We start from the raw sequence: 18,296 nt of genomic DNA on the forward strand, positions 1-18,296 counted from the left end.
ACACAAAAATATCAAAAGAACAAACAGAAAACAAAAACACAAAACAAACAAAAACAAAAACTAAACAAACAAAAAAGAGCAGAATAATAACAAAGGAGAAAAAGTAAAATAAAATTAGAAAAATAAAAAATATGTTAGAAAAAATAAAAATGAAACAACAAAACACATCAATAAATAAATAAATAATAAATTTAAAATTTTTAAAAATAAAAGTAAGGATTCCATGGTGCCTCTTCCATCAGTGCCCTTGCCCCCATGGTGAGCTCCGTGAAACCCACACTTCCCCAGGAGGCCCTCCAGGACCTTTAGGTAGGTCTCTGAACCCATTGTGTCAGCCCCACCTTTGCGTGTGTTCTTTTCACCAGCATCTGCTCCTGAAGCTGGCCCAGAGCACATGTGCCCACACAGGCCAACTGGGACACAGGCTTCCCACCTGTACCCACGCAGCCAGAGGAGGCTTTGGTGGGGGTGGGACACAGGCCTGGGGCCTGTGCAGCCCTTGGAGGCTTTGAGGGGTGCGGTGCTCAGGCCCAGGACACACACGTCCAGAGGAATCTTTGTTGGGGTGGTGCGTGGGCTGCCAGGACCCGCCTGGTCCTTGCAGGCTTTGGGGGGCCAGTGCTCAGGCCCACTGGGACCCATGCAGCCAGAGGAGGCCCTGGCAGGGAAGGGCTCAGACCCGGGACACTAGCAGGCTCACTGGGGCCCGAGTGGGTGGAGGATACCCTGACTTGAGGGGTGGGCGAGCCCACTCAGGTGTGCCCACTGCCCAAGGAGGCCAGGCCAGCAGGTGGGGAAGGGCACTGCAATGGCAGCCCTGCCCTTTGTTCATCACTTAACAATGGTGCCCCACTTCCCTGGTGGCCCGGTCTTCCTCTGCCAACCTTCCCAGCTGTGAAGCCCTTCCCTCTTGCTGCCCCAGGCTGCCTCCCCACCGCCAACAGCCATCCCCTCCCCAGGTCCACCCTCCAAACCTCACTCTCCGGCACCCAGCCCTTCTCTCCACCAGGACACACACAACTCAGGCTGGGGTGCACAGTGCTGCGACACAGACCATACTCATAGGTCCCACTCTGTCCCGCCCTCCACAGACCAGCTGCCACATTCTCCTCTGATCCCCCAATCCCCTGAAGGTCCCTCTCTGTCCCCACTGATCCCCTCACCATGAGTGGGGCCCTCTGAGTGTGGGAATCTCTTTTCTTCCCTAGCCCCCCTTCAGGGGCGCCAGTCCTGTCCTGCCTCCACTTTTCTTTCCCCCTCCTTCCCTCCACGTCATACCCAGTTGCACAGAGATTCCTCCAGTCCCCATGGGTGTCTGAGGTCCCCCACTAGCGCTCAGTAGGTGCTCTGCAAGAATTGCTCTGATGCATTCTTGTGTACTTGTGAGGAGACGTGAACTCCACATCCTCTTACTCTGCCATCTTGACTCCGCCCCCTCTCCAAATGGGTTTGTTTTTTATATTCAAATCAGCACCAAAAGAAGGACTCAGGAAAGTTGAAGAGAATGGTTTTTAATTTTATTTTATTTTATTTATTTATTTATTTTATTTTATTTTTATTTTTTATTTTTTATTTTTGGCCACACAGCACCGCTTGTGGGATCTCAGTTCCCTGACCAGGGATTGAACCCCAGCCACAGCAGTGAAAACACTGGATTCTAACCACTAGACCACCAGAGAACTCCCATGCTTTTTTATTTTTAACTGTTAACTTTTATTACAAGACAACCACAACTTCAGTAAAGAAGGGGTGGGGTGCAGAAAAAATGGAAGAGTAGGAGAGACATCATCAATATATCAATGCAAACCAAGACTTAAGCTTTTTGCAAAACAACAGAGCTTTCATTACACATAACAATTTCTGTGTGATTTTTAAAGATAGGTACTGTCTTGTGTACTTCTGTATATATTGTCTCATTTGAGAAAGAAAGTTACCATAGGTACTTTATCATTAATGTTCCATTATGTGCTTAATCTTTATTTGGAACTTGGTGTGTTTTTAGAAGGCTATTTTTTTTTTTCACAGTTCCTACTTCTACTTCTGACATCTGTTCATCAGACACTTCAGGGATGCAAATATTAAACAGCAATTGTAAATAACACGTCATCTTCTCAAACCAAAGCAACCTCAATTTAAAATATATTAAAGGTATATAAAACAGAAGTCCACTGAGAATAAAGAGACACACATAGATATAATACATATGTGGAGACTTCACCAAAGGTATCAAAACCAAGCACAGGCTGATGGCTATTGCTGCCAATAGAAATGACAAAAACACCTGAAAAGAGCAAAATTTTTTTAAAAAATTAGATATGAAAACCCATTTAAGGTACTTACCTATTTACATAAACAAAAAATAAGATATAAGTTACTGATAGAAAATGGGCTAAATTATCCATGACTTTAGATAAATCTGGCTTACTATTTAAGATGCTGAAAATTCATATTGTTAGGGTGTTGGCTGTAGGGAATGAACATCTAGCATTTGACTGTTCATGAGTGAAAATAATCATGACCACTTGCCAGTAGGATAAACATCTTCTGGTCTAGAAGACATGAGTTCTTTAAGAGGGAGTTCCTAAGGCCCAAAGGAAGTCAAAACAATTTTCCCAGAAAAATATCTCAAGGCAGTAGGAAATTCACGTCAATAACACAGAGTATCCTCAGACCCTATGTTACTCAAGTAGATATTGACAGGTAAATATTATGGCTTTGTAGGCTCAATATATTAAAAACAAAACAAATAAAAATAAATACTTTGGCCAAAACAATTCTCCTTATTTTTTGTGGATATTTTTGGTTTCTGTTTTTGCCAAAAACCTTGAATCCCTATCCTTGGCACTTGCTTTGTGTTAGGATTGCAAGTGTTTTGCACCAAACATTACCCCACCTAGGGAGAAAATTCAGTAGGCAGTCACTTTTGCAATGTATTTAAGAGATAGATATGAATCTATACCTCCAAAGTATAACACAGCTAGTCACAATTTATTAAACCCTTTAATTAGAGGGTCACTCATTTGAGGTTTAAATCATTAAGAAGCTCCTTTTAATGGGTAAAATACCCCTGAGAAAGATAACCTATCATCTCAGAGCTTACTATCAGTTATCCAAAAACTGAGAGAGGAGAGAAGAGCATTCATGTGGGCATTAGAGACAAATTTCAACCACTTACGTTATGGTTACCCTTGCCTTCCTTTTTGATGCAAATGAATATCAAATAATAATATAAATAATAATAACTATCAATGTGGCTCTGTATTGTTTGCATGCCTTAGCTCATTTAATACATCCCACATTCTTAGGAGGTAAGCATTATTTATTCCCATTTTAAGTCTGAAGACACTGAGGATCAGTGGTTAAAAAACAAGAAGATTCCCCTTCCCTATGTACTCTCTGAGCATACTCTGGAGGCCACCATGTAGCAATGATCATACGATGGTTTTGGTTCATCTGACTGTCTAGATAGATTATAGTCTGCCTGAATGCAGAAGCCAAGTCTTATTCCTTTCTGCACCCAGAATACCTAGCAAGGTACTCAAATCATAGTGGCTTCTTAATAATTGATATAATTAGGGGATGGTTGGATGGAAGTAGAAGGAACTGAAAAGAAAAGATGGTTGTAAGTCAACCAAAGCTGATGATTAGAACATTGCTTCCTCCCAGAGTTCTTTCTTATATTTTGTACTAAGTGAGAGACAAACATCCTAAAGAGACTGCCTAGATTTGAATCTTGGCTCCACTCCATGCTGTGTGACCTTGGGCAAGTGACAACTTTTATAGACCTATTTCCTGATCTGTAAAATGGGGATAACGCTAGTATCCGTCTTCTGTATTACTGAGAGAAATAATTTTGATAATCCAAGCAAAGCTTTTAACATGATGCTGAGCCAACCAAGACTATTTTACTATTCTGATAATCAAAGCATCAGGCCACCTCTCTCCAATAGTTTCCTTACGCTGTCCAGTTTTTTCTTCTTTCCTTTTCTATGATTAAAGAGCACTCCTGTGAAACCCTTCTTCATCCAGACTGAAAGTAAGTTTAAATGTAAGTAGAATTGAAAGGATGGAATTTGTTGGTGATCAAGTTAAGCTGACGTTTCAGGACAGGAGATGTTATAACTTGTGACCCCACAGCAGCACTTGCCTCTTCTTATTTCTCACCTGCTAAATCTGACCCTGACTGTGGAAGATACTGGTATGCAGTGGTAGCTAGCTACAGAAGTAAACAAAGTAATCTCTGCTGAAAAGACTCATAATGATTTGTCTGACAGTCCAGAGGACTATCCTTCTCTCTAATAAACCGAACAGAACCTGGGAGACTTTATATTGAGTAAAATCTACCCAATAAAAATCAAAATTAAATCTAAGACCAAATTATCTGTACATGCTTCACAATTTGTTAGTAATAAAAAGATTTACATGTAGACATTCTGAATATAGTCTTCCAATATATTTACACCCAGTATCTTTGATTTCACACAGAAAATATTAGAAAACTCACTTTTACCTTATAAGGTCGAGGTAGATTGGGCTTTTGGTATCTCAGTTTTAGTATTCCTGTCATTGATAAAGCAGACCAAATAGAAACTACAATATAAAGATAGTTTATCAAATCAATTAGGTTTTTCAAGACAACCGCAATGGACGCCATAATGACAAGTAGTAGCACAGATATAAATGTAGAGGAGTAAATATTAAGCATGTTAAATAACAAAGGCAGCTGGCCCTCTTGGCCTGCAATGTATATTACTCTTGATGATTCAAATACGTTAATCAGAAGGTTGCTAAATAATGAGGCAGAAATACCAAAAGGAATAACCCATGTTAATGAGGGGATAACTCTATCAGTCCATGTGATAGCCACAGCATCTGCAGAAAAACCAGAACACAAGAAAATATATTTAAAAAGAGAATGATAAAACTTTAAAAATTATTTTTAAATAAAAGCAGGACATTTAAAAAGTCATTAAAAATTTGAATTTCATTTAATTTCACTCTTTATTTCCTTATGCATGTGTCCATTTTAGCTCTGTCAAACCAGTTATTATTGTATGTGTATTCCCCAATAGATGAGGAATTTCACTTCTTGAGGGCAAAGATCATTTCCTTTCTATAAAACTAGTACTTCATTCAGTGACAGACGTAGAGTAAATTTTCAATGATACTTGTGAAATAAATTGATTTTGTTGAATGGATGATTGAGTGAGTGCTTAAACTAAAACTAGTTTACAGAGTGCTGATAATTACAGTCAGAGTGAAAAAAATCACGGTGCAATGCTGCTGACACAGGAATGAGACTCACAAAGTTCCCATATCATGGTGCAATTTGAAATACTTAACAGAAATAAAAATAAACCATGTAGACAGGGAAAATAAATTACACACAGATTAAAATACTTATGACATTTGGGCACTAGCCTAAACTATAGACCAGGGGCTCTCAGGGGAGGTGGTTTTGCTCCTCGGGGGTCATTTGACAAAGTCTGGAGACAATTTTGGTTGTCACAACTGAGAAGGTAGGAGGTTACTGCTGGCATCTAGTGGGTAGAGGCCAAGGATGCTGTTAAATATCCTACAATGCATGGGACAAAACAACAAAAAATGATATGGTCCAAAATGTCTAGTGCTAAGATTGAGAAACCTTGGTATTGACCAATCTTTAGAGAATATTGTGATTTTTTTACTTAAAGGTGAAGAGATCTTATGAACGCTAATTCAGTATAAGTCAGTAGATATAAAAGGCATCAGTGAAAACAATTATCCACTATCTATGAGAACCTATCTGAATCCAATTCATATTATGTAGGATATATAAGCTAGGATAGATCATTCAGACTCAGAAAAAAAATTCTCAGTTTTTCAGTGGAAAGAGTGCAACACGATCTTGTGTCCCTGGGGGTAGGGGTCCTCCAGGGTTATGGCAAAGTTGTTTTCCAGGGGAGCCTCCAACACGTCAACATACTGGCTTATAACAAACAGTAAAATATTTTCAATATGATGAAATTGAAATATCATCAGTGGTTCCTGTTCTTTAAAGTCTATTTTTTAAAGTCCTTTCAAATAGCCTCAAGTGCTCTTTTCACTATTCTCTTTAATGTTATTCTATAATATTGGGTCTTGTTTTAAAATGTCTCCTGCCTCACTTAATATTCATTTTAAGTAAGGTATTGTTGGTTATTCCTCCTGAAAAGTCATATCTCCACACATTTTCCATTTTCAGACACATTTCAGAAATACTTCTTTCCAGTAGTGAAGCCCTTGTTCTCCTTTGATTTCCCATCCTTTACAAACCTGGTTGGTTATAATTAGGGGAGGTTCTAGTTCAGCTCTGCTGTATAATCTTTATCTCTATCTTACAAGTCATTTTTTTTTCTTTTTCATTCCTTTCCTTATGTCATTTGTTTTCTTTAAAAAATTATATTATATATGTTTTTGATAAAAAGTAAAATAAATAACTCCGAAACACATAAAGTAAAAAGTAAGTGTCCCTTTCTTTGCCAATCCTTCATTCACACACCCCAGAAGTAACTACTGTTAACATCTTTTTTGATACTCTTTCATAAATTTTCTATGCATATATAAGCATCTGTGAGAGGTATGTATATGTGTACATATATGTATTTGTGTGTGTGTGTGTGTATGTGTGTGCACCTGCACGGTTAATCTTGCTTTTTTCACCTTCCAATACATCTTGATCATATTAGTACATATACAGCCATCTAATTATCTTTAAAATTTTTCAATATTCCATTATATAACTGCAACTTAAATTCTTTACTATTTCCATATTGGTGGATTTTTAGGTTGTTTTCAATTTTTTACTAATTAAAAATGTTCTTTAATGAACACACTTGTGCCCTCAGGTGTTGGTGCACTTCTCCTCTGAGAGTAAATTCTTAGAAGTGGGATTTGTGAGTCAAAAGGTATATACTTTTAAAAATAAGCTAGGTATTACAAAATTACCCTGCAAAAATGATTGTACCAATTTACTAGTAAGTGATTCTAACATTTTCAGTTTCCTCTCAAAGTACTTAATCACGCCTGGCTGACCAGCTATCTGCAGGCTGCTTCTGGTCAAAGAAACCTTCTTAGCCTCTGCTCCCAGACAATGTACTTACTCTTTTGGATTCTTTTCCTATGCCAATAGTCTCTAGTTTCAAATATAACACGGAACCCTCAAGAACACCAAGTGGGAGCACCCCTGTCAATGGTGTGTTAGCAGGGCTTTCAGGAACTTTGAAATTCTCAGGCTGATAAAGCCAGGAACCTGTGTCCTCACTATGACATTTCCACAAACCTCATTCTAGAGGGACAGGCTTCCCCAATGTGCTGTAGAACTTACTCTATTTTTTCTTCTAAGAAAAACACACACATCCTAGATGCTCTATATCCCTTTGTAGCTTTTCATGTCTTTTAAATATACCCATTTGTTTGAAAACATTCACTCCTTAATCCTTAAAATTCCTTAATTTAGGAATCTATTTCTTTTGCTTATAATTTTTTCTCCTACTATATAAATTTTGCCGTTCATTAAAGAAAATTTGGAAAATTTAGTAAAGAATAAACAAAAATCACCCTCAATATCATTCCAACAGGTCATTATTAATTAGTTATTGATACTTTCTGTTTTGTATTGTAATATAGATCCTGCTTTTGCTCTCATTATTACATTATAAACAGTCTTTTTACTTTAAGTATTCTTCAAAAATATGATCTTTGAAAAATCTCAGGATGGTCTATTATATAAATTTCTATAAATTATTTATTTATTTCAAATTTATTGAATATTTTGGTGGTCCTTAATTTTTTGCTCTCATAGGTAATGCTATGATGATTGTCCCTGTACATACTTTTTTCATGTATAGCTCTGATTATTTCCTTAATGTAAGTTCATAATACAATAAAAGGTAGATATTTGAAATCAAAAATATTATTTCAGAATTTAAACAAGATCTAAGGGTAATATGTCTAAAAAGGTTGTATCAATTATAGTCAAAATACTTCACGTGTCTTCCATACATGCCAAAACTACTATACCGCCCACAAAAATGCTGCAACTATTATGACACACCAGAAGAGATAATCATCATTTTTAACAACGAGTATGGCCAAAGCACTGGCCAAAACAGATGCCAGCTTCAGTGAGCCATTATGGCTGAGCCAGCTGACCAACAGCCCTGACCACACCTGTACCTAGCTTCATAAATTTATTTTCTATATAATCAAAGTAGTTAATAAATCATTACTTGTTTTTGTCCAATTTAGCAATTGGTTTGTTCCTACAAATACTCAGAATCTTGACTATCTCTAGTGTACAGCTCCCTAACAGAGCTAGACCACTGTAAATCAACACTGATATCATGCATATGGCAGCTTCCTACATGGCAGTAACACAAGAATTGAGGCAAAGTGTGTTAGGACTTTTATATTAAACCTCCCTTAGATTTATTTCCACTGCCCCAAAGATTTACCAAAACAGTAATAGCTACTTAAAAGACATGAGTCCCAAAAGTACTGGCTGATAACTCAACGTTTAATGCTGGTTTGAGGAAATTGCTGGTCTTTCATATTTCCTGTTCCTCGTTTCTTTCCAAATTTCCTTTTATTCCTTGAATCTGTTATTCATTTTTAAATATATGTTTATTTCCTTGAGATTTTCCTATTCTTTCATTTTTTATGCTACAACTAGGGTCTTAAAATAGTTATCTTTTGTCATATTTCCAATATGTTCAGGGCCCTTTGCCACCATAAATTTTAGAGTTATTTATGGTAAATAACAACATTATATTACATATTAATCATATTAACTATGTATATCACTTGACCATTAGCATCTATTCTTTTAACTGCTAATGTCCTACATTTCAAGTTTATCATTCTTTATGTCACCTAGAAGAACATTTGGAAAATTCATGTTGTGAAATTTTTAGTAGATATAATATATGTATTATATATATTATAGGCACTGATTACACAATGTCACTCTGGTTAGAAGAGATCATGAAAGGAATACTAACATTTTGAACCCAGTCTGCACCATACACCATCATTATATATACTTTTCCATATTATCAGAAAACACATTACCATGCTTAAATGTGAAACTCATTTCTAAGCCAAATCATGCTCTTTGGCCCCTCTGTTATTTTCAAAAATTACAAGTTGACTCTATAAAATAATGAAAAGCAAACAGCAGTCTCAACTGGTAAAATGATACTTACATATGCTAAAAGGACCAGAACTGTCCTTATTATTATTTATTGCCTTAGTTATTTACGTACAAACCTGAAGAGAGAATTTCCTTGGGTGTCAGAACAGTCAGGTAGGAAATGTTAACCAGAAATTAAACAATAGTCACCAGAGGGAATGCAGTAAATATGCATTTTAGAACTGTCTTCATGGGTTTCTTCAGCTCCCCTATAACACGCAAAAGAGCAAAATCACAACTGGTAAAACTTATGCCTTAAATTAATCTTTAAAACTGCTCCATGTATCAAGTGTTGGGCTGGACTCTTCCTATCCGCCCAGGCCACCACCACCATCACACACGCACGCACGCACAGAGTAGGAACTGCTACACACACCCCTCCCTTCTGAGCTTGGTGCTAAATGAAAAAAAAGGAGGTTAATGTCTTCATTTCCCCCATAGATGGTAAAATTTCTGAAGAAATGCACAAGTATGAAAATGAAAGCTTAGTCCATGAGACCCTGTAGGTTCGGAGTCTACCTGTGTCTTCAGTCTCCTTTGTTAGGTACTAGGTACTGAGTTTGAGTAGTGGGAATACAGTGGTGAGCAAAAACAAACATGAAGCTCAACATTAAGAAGGGGACCTATGATTAATTCAATAATCACCTAAAGAAAAGTTAAAATAGTGACTGTGGTAAGCGTCCATGTGAAAAGGGAGAAAGGGCTGTGAGAATACAGTATATGACAAGTTGATGATCCCCTTTGCTATCCGTGTTACAGGCACACTGGTCTTCTTTCAGTTTCTCAAAAGTGTCGTGCTCCTTGTTGCCCTCAGCCCACTCTCTCGCGTGGAATGTTCTTTCCTTTTCTAGTTGCCTAGTTGACACTTACCCTTCCTTCAGCAATCATAACTTCTTCTGGGAAAATAGCTAAAAATCTCCTAGGCTAACAAAATTGTCCTATTATACAGTCTCATAGCATTTGTAAAAAGAGTAAAAGAGTCTGTCATAAATACTCTCTCCCTGTGGTCTCTTTACCTTCCCTTTATGCCAATATTAAGTGCAGAAAAGACGTTATGATATAGCATCATATATAATGATTTTCCAGGATAGTCTTATTCTCAAATATTGTCCCATTTGTGACACCATTTTCCCCAGTCTCAGTTCTCTGAGAATTATCCCTGACATAAAGAATTGAACATTATAGCTATGTGTACACAATGTGACTCTGTGCCCTGGTAATAGGTAATAACCAAGCACAGACCTCTGACTCACTGGAAGCCAATCATTGCCAGTACACGAGAAGATTTCTTGCAAGAATTTGAACCATATGTCAACAAAACTGAGAGAATCAGGAAAAAAGCATGTAATGGCAGCACAAAAATCCAGCTAATAACTCTAGTTTTTAAGTTCTAGAGCTTCCATAATTCCTGTTGTTCCTGAAGACTGGTTGCTCAGGTCTTCCTTGAAATACAACATTATCCTTCCAGCAAGTTCCCCTTTGCTTGTTTAAGCTAATGTGTGTGGGTTTTTGTTACTTAAAGCTAAATCCCTCTGACTAATAAATATTTGTCCTTTGACAAATGTCAGATTCCTTCCATCTGCATCTGCCCAAAGGTTGAATGTAACGCCCATGGCATACACAAATATGAGCTGATTAAGTACTTGACGAGTAAAGAATTAGAAAGTTCTCATTTAAATGCTGGCTGAACCACTTAACTATTTACGGGCTTCTGGACAATTTATTGACTGTCAAGGTTTCAATTTCCTTACCTGTATATTGGGGAAATGGAAAATACAGAGACATAAAATTCCAATCAAATGCCTAGCACTTAATAAGTTATTAATGACTATGGTTATTAGTTAAAGCTTTTGGGCAAGCAAAAGGGCTACTTTTAGGATTACCTGTACTTTCCTCTGGGCCTTTTGCTCTTTCTCATTATGTATTAGATTGTTACAGAGGAGATAGGAATATAATACAATATAATATACAATATAATAGCTAGACAGGTAGTGAATATCCTTGGTTTTGAACTTAAAAGATGGCCGTTCCTATGGTAGGCAAAGTCAGCTGCTTACAAATTACTATTTTACTGGTAAAAGTGTTACTTAGAAGTTAGTTATACTTAAAATTTATTAAGTAAATTAACAATCCCAGCATACACTGAAATTCCTTCAGCTTTTGTTTACTGCTAGCTGGTTTTCAAGAATTCTGTAATAATTGATAGGTTAGCAAATTTTGTTAATCTGTTTTCAGCAAAGTCATCTAGCAATGAAACATCTTTGGCAATGGAACAAGATGAAATTGGCACAGATAGATGCCAAAGATATCTCTTCTATCCTTAAAAGAGAGAGAGACAAAATGAGAGAGAGAGAAAAAAGAAAAATTTTCTTATTCTGTTAGCCTCTCAAATTGCAGTGACCCATTTACTCATAAAAGACTAATCTCTTATAGCTTTCTTTTCTCAATACTTCACTTTTAAATTCAAAGCCAAATTTCCTCTCATGCTCAAAATTCACCAATGACTTCTTAAAATTTTTTCTGATCAGTTGTCACACTCCTCAATTTCTGAAGCAGTTCACCATGTTGATTTCCCCCCCTTTTGGAAACATGGTGATTTCCTTTCATAATTCTCTAAACTTCCTCTGGCTTCTTCAGCAGATCCTCTTTCTCCACTTACTGCCTAAAAGTTGGCATTCTCCAGTCACCTGTCTCCAGTCCTATGCCATCTTGTTCTACGTCTCTCTAGGTGCTTGGCTTAGCAATCATATCTATTATCAAGCCCATCAGGTGGAAAGCATTTTTGCAGTCACCCAAGATTGTGTGCCATGTCTTATACACACCTGCACACGTCTAGTCTCCACAGCTTCACTCAGATTTTTCTACTGCTAGAATTTTTTGGATTCAGTGAAAATTGCTACCTTTTCCACTTGATGACACAGCAAAAGGTGATTTTACCTTCTACTGAATTTCCATAGTAATTATATTTTCCCCTTGTAGCCACTTATTAAATACTATTGTGCCATTATTTGCTCATAAGGCACAGAATTATAGTGATTTTAAGCGATAATGCCCATTTTTCAAATGAAGGAGAAAAAAAAAGTAAATCCAGAGAGTTAAAGATACTTGCCAAGCTAGTAAGTGGCCAAAATCTAAGTATTGCCACTTCTACTAGACTATAAGCCTCTTTGGGGTAAAGAATACATCTTACTCATCTTCAGGCCCTAATACAGGGCTTTAAAAATAGTCAGTGTTTGAAAAAATATCTGCTGATCGAGTGATTTAATGAATGATGGACACATCAGTCACTACAGGGGGTACTAAGATTAAAGGAAAAATTTGTTCAATAGTAGAGCATCTGCTTCATGTTTAAATGTCAAAGAAAAAAACTGATAAAATGGTTGACTTTGAGAAACATGAAATAAGTGTGCAAGTTTCCTGAGGAGGTGAGAGGGAAAGGATACAGGTAGAGTTAAAGGGAAGAGACTGACTTTGAAAGTGGAGAGAAAACTTTTGTCCTGACGTTGAAGGGAAGAGTATTAAGTCCAGCCTTAGAGCAATCAAGGATATCTATGATTCTATTCTTTTTAAAAATACTTAAGAGCCTGAGTGTGTCGCACCCACCCATAACACAAACATAGTCTGCATTGGATTATTCTTGGATTCACGGTTTCATGGAAGGGGAGTATTTCCACAACCCCAGAACTAGTTTGACATGGAGGTCCCATATTTGTGGTCCCAGAATAGAAAGCTTTATTTATTTATTCAAGAAAATAAATACTTTGGTATAACTGTGGAAAAAATTAAAGAGTAGGTGATAAGTGCAGAGCTGGCATATCCTGATCTGATTTAGAAGATAATAAGTAAGAAAAAATAGATTGAGTCATTTATTTTAAATGAAACACAAAATATAATAAAAGATGTGCATTTCACATGGCATGCAATAAGTCATGGCTTGAGATTTTTTTCTCAAGGTATTGTTGGTCACCTGTTATATACATAGAGCATCCTCCACCTGAATATGAAAAATATCCTTGGAAGACAGCTTCTATAAACCGGGAGGCTTCTGGAAACTCAGCACAGAAGGAGTTCTAGATTCTGCTTCCTCCATCTCACCAGCAACACTACTCCACTTTTAGGGAAATAAGGCCGAGTATGGCCATTTTCAGCACGGTGCTGGATATCTGAAGCCAAGTCACCTCTTTCACACCACGAAAATTCAGAATTCCCACAATCCACAATATGGCCAGTGCCAGATATTTCTTTGGCAGCTTTGGAACAGAGCAGCTGGGATAAAAAGGCTGGATGCTGTACCCAGCGAGGAGCAGAGCTTGACTGGCAGCTAGCCCTGGCCCCAGAAACAAGGTTATCCAGAGGTTCAGGAAAGAGATCAAGTTGCCAAAACATCTCTTGAGACAATAGTAGTGAGCTCCACAGTGTGAGAAGGTTATACCTATCTCTGCGGAGCAGAGAGAGGTCATAATGGGCAATAAGGCACAACCAGCCCAGATGCACAGGGAGAGCCCCACGTTCATGCAAGAGTACTTCAATACCCCTTTGGGAGCCACAAAAATGCCTGCTCCAATTATATTAACAATTAAAAAACTTGTGCCCCAGGAATATCCAAATACGCTCTTGAGCTGTATCTTCCTCTCTGCATCCATTGTAATTGAAGAATTTTTAAATTTTATTTATATAAATTATAATTTCTGAATTTTCTTGCCTATGTTGCTGGAAAGGATGTTCATGGATTCTCTGAAATAAAAGAGTGCTGCCCTTTTTTTCCACCGTTGTTAAATATAGCCTATGTTCAATCATTAACAAAATATATGTGATGCATCCAAGTAAAATAATGTAAGGTTATTTGGAAGGGTTTAAGTCTGACTTGTTTTTTTAATTATTATCAAAATAATACATTCAGATGGAAAAAAAGGATTTCAATAAGACAGGATATTACAGCAAAAAGCAGGGGTTTCCTGCTCTATTTCACTCCTTCCCAAACATATTCCCAGTTCTTTTCTCTGGAAACAACCATTTAAAAGTATATATGGTTTTGGTTCTTTTTGGTGGTTGCTTCCACAACTCTAAACAGTATGAAAATACTTGTATTCTTAAATATCTCTACTTAAGAAAGTGTCCGTTGACTTCCTCCCATGAACACTGAGGAATTAGCTCACTTACTATCCTCTCACTTACTCTACTCCCTCTTCCTCCCATTTTTTACCATCAAGCTTTCAAGAAACCAAGTATTTACCTTTTATCAAGTTCATGGAAACCAATTAACAAGGTGAGGGACTGAAAGACCCTGCAACATAAGCCTGTCCCCTAAACAGCCATCATTCTGGTTTCCTGGGTCACATGCAGAAAGATGTGTACAGGAAGTATAGGATGACGCCTGACCCCCATGGACAGAAGGAAAGAGGATCCTGATCATCTGAGCAAGGTCTGAGCCTTAATAGCTCTTATATATGTTGACGCTACAATGCAAAGTGTTGTCCTGAGCATCTCTAAAGCCTCATAAGCTTGGAGCACACCCCCTGCCTCGGAAGTAAATTATTTCCAAATTCTCCTTTAAGAGTAAATGAAAATGAAATTGTTTATGTTTTTGCTTTGGTTGTGGGTAAACTGGCTATTTTCTGGCAGATTGCATCTGATCTGCCAGAAAGTCCAGTAATAATACTGTACAGATCTCAATAAACATGAGCGGGTTCACTACCCAAATGAAAGCATGCCTCCCTTCCTATCCCAGAGAGAAGGACCTAGGAGTGAGGGAAGGAGACCAGAAAGCTCACCTTAAAATAGAAATACAGTATGTGAAATAAGCCACACACAAAAAGACAAGTATTGCATGATTCCACTTACATGAGATACCTAAAATAGTCAAATTCATAAAGTCAAAGACTGTAATGGTGGTTACTAGGGGCTGAGTTCAGGGGGAAGTGAGAAGTTGTTAATCAACAGTCATAAAATTTGAGCTATGAGTAAGCTCTAGAGATGTACAACATTATAACTACAGTCAGCAATAACGTACACTGAAAATTTAAGAGGATAGATCCCATGTTAGGTACTTATCACAATAAAATATTTTAAAAGAGGGTAAAATATAATTTAACTCATGGAAAAAAGGAGACAAAGTAGAAGCAGGGGGCAGAGTTAGCCAATGTCCTGTCAATCAATCTCCCACCTACCTACTTTCAGGAGAGACAGTGAGTGAATCCACTGTGAGATTTAGAAAGCAGAAACGAAGCAGCAGTCACTTTGATATTTCACACTGACAAGGAACCCCTCCTTGACCAAACTTAATCAGGCTCCTTTGAGCCTTCATCCATGGCCTGCTCAGCACAGTTTAGCAAGAATACCCACACCCTTGCTATCTAATCAATTTCCTCCTAGTCCTTCTCCATTCACTGACTCCCTCACTCTGCCCATGGCTATAAATTCCCAGCTGTCTTTGCTGTATTTGGTGTCAAGTTCATTTCTAGACTGAAGTCTCTTTCTCCTACGGCAGTAGCTCAAATAAAATCTGCCTTGCCATTTGTAACCAGCATTCTGGGCAATTTTTCTTCTACAATATACATTGTGTTATACATGATGGCCCACCCCTTTGCTGTAACTGTCATATATCTGCTGGCTTACCTCTCTAGCATGAGACGGTAAGCCTGTAACTCTTCCACCTTCACCAGGATCCTCCTTCAGTTGCTCAACTTCTGGGTCTGGTATGTGTTTAGTTCCACCAAGAAGGGCCCCAACTTCTGCAAGATGTCCACACCATCAAGGTTAGTGGTAATAAAAACTGGCAGATTTCAGTTCATCTTTGTAGGCTCCAGCTTGTTCTTGTTTTCCTTCACTTTTACATGCATCACCCCTTCTGGATGACCTGAACTTCAACTTCCCAGCAGCAGACTTGAGGACAACAGCCTTAATAGAGACTACTTAAGCAGCTCCCACAATTACATAAAGTCAAATCTCTATAAGAAAATCCTTTTAGTTTTTATAGAGATAGAAATAGAGATTCAGATAAAGAAATAAAGATATATAGATATAGATAGATCTACACATAGATATAGAAATAGATGTAGATGTAGATACAATTTCCTAGTGGTTCTGCTGCTCTAATTGATACAAGGAGCAAAAGGCTATACCATTTCATGCATCCCTGGAGTTTAATAGTATTCAGGTATGTCTGTGACACTGAAAAATAAGAGTGTAAAACAAGAAACTTGGGCTGGAATATCAACCCACATTTCTGGCTTTCTCAGGACTATCAGAGATTCTCCAAACTCAGGGGAAACACTCTTTGAAACAGGACTCCTACTTTAAAGGGGGTATTCTTGAAGATTCTATGTGGAGCTACTCCATCAAAGGGGAGAATGTGTAAGTCATCCAATATTAGGCTCACTGGCATAGCACCTCCAGTGCCCAGAGAATTATCTTCCACATAGCATGTAGGTGAGCTCAGTCCTTAGACAGAAACTCTGGAAAGCTAAATGAGAAACTGCCATGCCCATGTCTTTTCACACATGACTTAAGAAACAGAAGATTGGGAACAGCAGAGAAGAGACATTTTGAAAGACTAAATTTTACAGCGAGATGCCACCCTGAAGGGTTTACAGTGTTTTTCCTGTTTATCATTATTTTTTCTTTTTCTATAATTGCCCTCGTAAGAGAAGATCTGTCATGAAGGCAGACCTAACAGTGTCAGTCTTGTTGAGTGTATATCATTACCTCAATTGTACAGATATGCAAAAAAAGGCTTACAGAGGTAAAGGAACTTGCCCAATTCATAAGCCTCCAATCCTGTGTTACTCCATGTTCTTAATGTCTAATTCTACTTTTTGTTGCCCTGATTTAAAATATAAGTAATGTCAGATTGAAGATCCCCATATGTTTGCTCTTCCATAAAAGCAACAAAATACTGAAAATTTTGTCAAAATCATCTTTTTCTGTACTTTAGAAACTAACCCAAGACCTGCCTCAATCTAGGGAGAATTTATTCAAGAAAAACTTCTGAACTTCCATTAGAATAGCTGAGTTTGTGGATTTTTAAATTTGCCCTATTCCCGTCCTCCTTCCCCTAGCTCTGAACTAGTCTTGAAAACCAGCAGCCCTGACATATTGTAGCTGTAAAAATGAGCAGTGTTGCAGCCACTGAAAAGGGGCAAACCAGGAGCTCCTCCAAGAGCACCATCTCCAGAGCATTCTTCTTACTGGACCTATCTCTTGGCTCCTTGAAAAACCCCATATGCAGGGCTCGGAAAAAATCCCTCTCAGCAGAGTATTTAACTCAAGCAATCAACTACAGTTGTTGAACACAGCAACAGCCTAAGGCAGCAATGCCAGTTTAGGGGAGAAAAAAATCCAGCCTAAAGTAGGAGATGTCCAGAAGGGCCTTTGGAAATAGCTGATATATTCTTAAATATCTAGAAGGCCATGTGCACATTCAGGGCTGTATAAATGCCCAGGAAAGATCTAACAGGGCTCCAAGCTCTCACCTCTGGCTGACAATGAGTCCCTGTGAAAACCGGAAATGAAGCGTAAGTTAGTCTAGTAATTTGCCTGAGCATAAAAGGAGTGCCTCAACCCACACGGAGAGCTCCTTAGCAAAGACTGGAAGGCTTATTGGTCCCAAGCATTTATGGGAATCTCTGATCAGTCATTAGCTGACTACTAAGCCCACCTAGTAGAGAATACAGTGGCTGCACACTAGGGAATACAAACTGTATTTGTTTATCAGGGCTGCCAAAAACAAGGTGTCTTAAAACAACAGAAATTTATTGTCTTATTGTTCTGGAGGCTAGAAGTTCAAAATCAAGATCTCAGCAAGGCCATACAATCTCCAACATCTCTAGGTGAGAATTCTTCCTCATCTCATCCAAATTCAGGTGATTTCTGGCAATCCACAGAATTTCTTTGTTTGCAGATGCAAGACTCCAGTTACATGTTCTTTTCTTCTTGTGTCTTCATATCTTCTTTTTCCTCTGTGCCTTTCTTGTTTCTTCATGAGTCACAAAATTTTTTTTTGTAACTGGACATTTTAGATAATGTGAATGTGGTAACTCTGGAAATCAGATCCCTCCTCCCCAAAGTTTGTTGTTATTGTTGTTAT

At 37.9% G+C, this 18,296-nt stretch overlaps 1 protein-coding gene across 1 annotated transcript; it reads right to left on the bottom strand.

Annotated features, from left to right (window-relative positions):
* Positions 1-810: 810 nt before the first annotated feature.
* Positions 811-15,402, bottom strand: SLC7A13 (solute carrier family 7 member 13). The gene is given in 7 exon segments (XM_082434063.1): positions 811-2,281; positions 4,511-4,872; positions 9,289-9,346; positions 9,350-9,420; positions 13,179-13,282; positions 13,284-13,324; positions 13,327-15,402. Coding segments are annotated over 7 exon segments (1,476 nt in total). The 5' UTR covers positions 13,855-15,402; the 3' UTR covers positions 811-1,969.
* Between the last annotated feature and the right edge of the window lie 2,894 nt (positions 15,403-18,296).

This window comes from Balaenoptera physalus (assembly GCF_965194825.1).
Source record: "Balaenoptera physalus genome assembly, chromosome: 17".
NCBI lineage: Eukaryota > Metazoa > Chordata > Mammalia > Artiodactyla > Balaenopteridae > Balaenoptera > Balaenoptera physalus.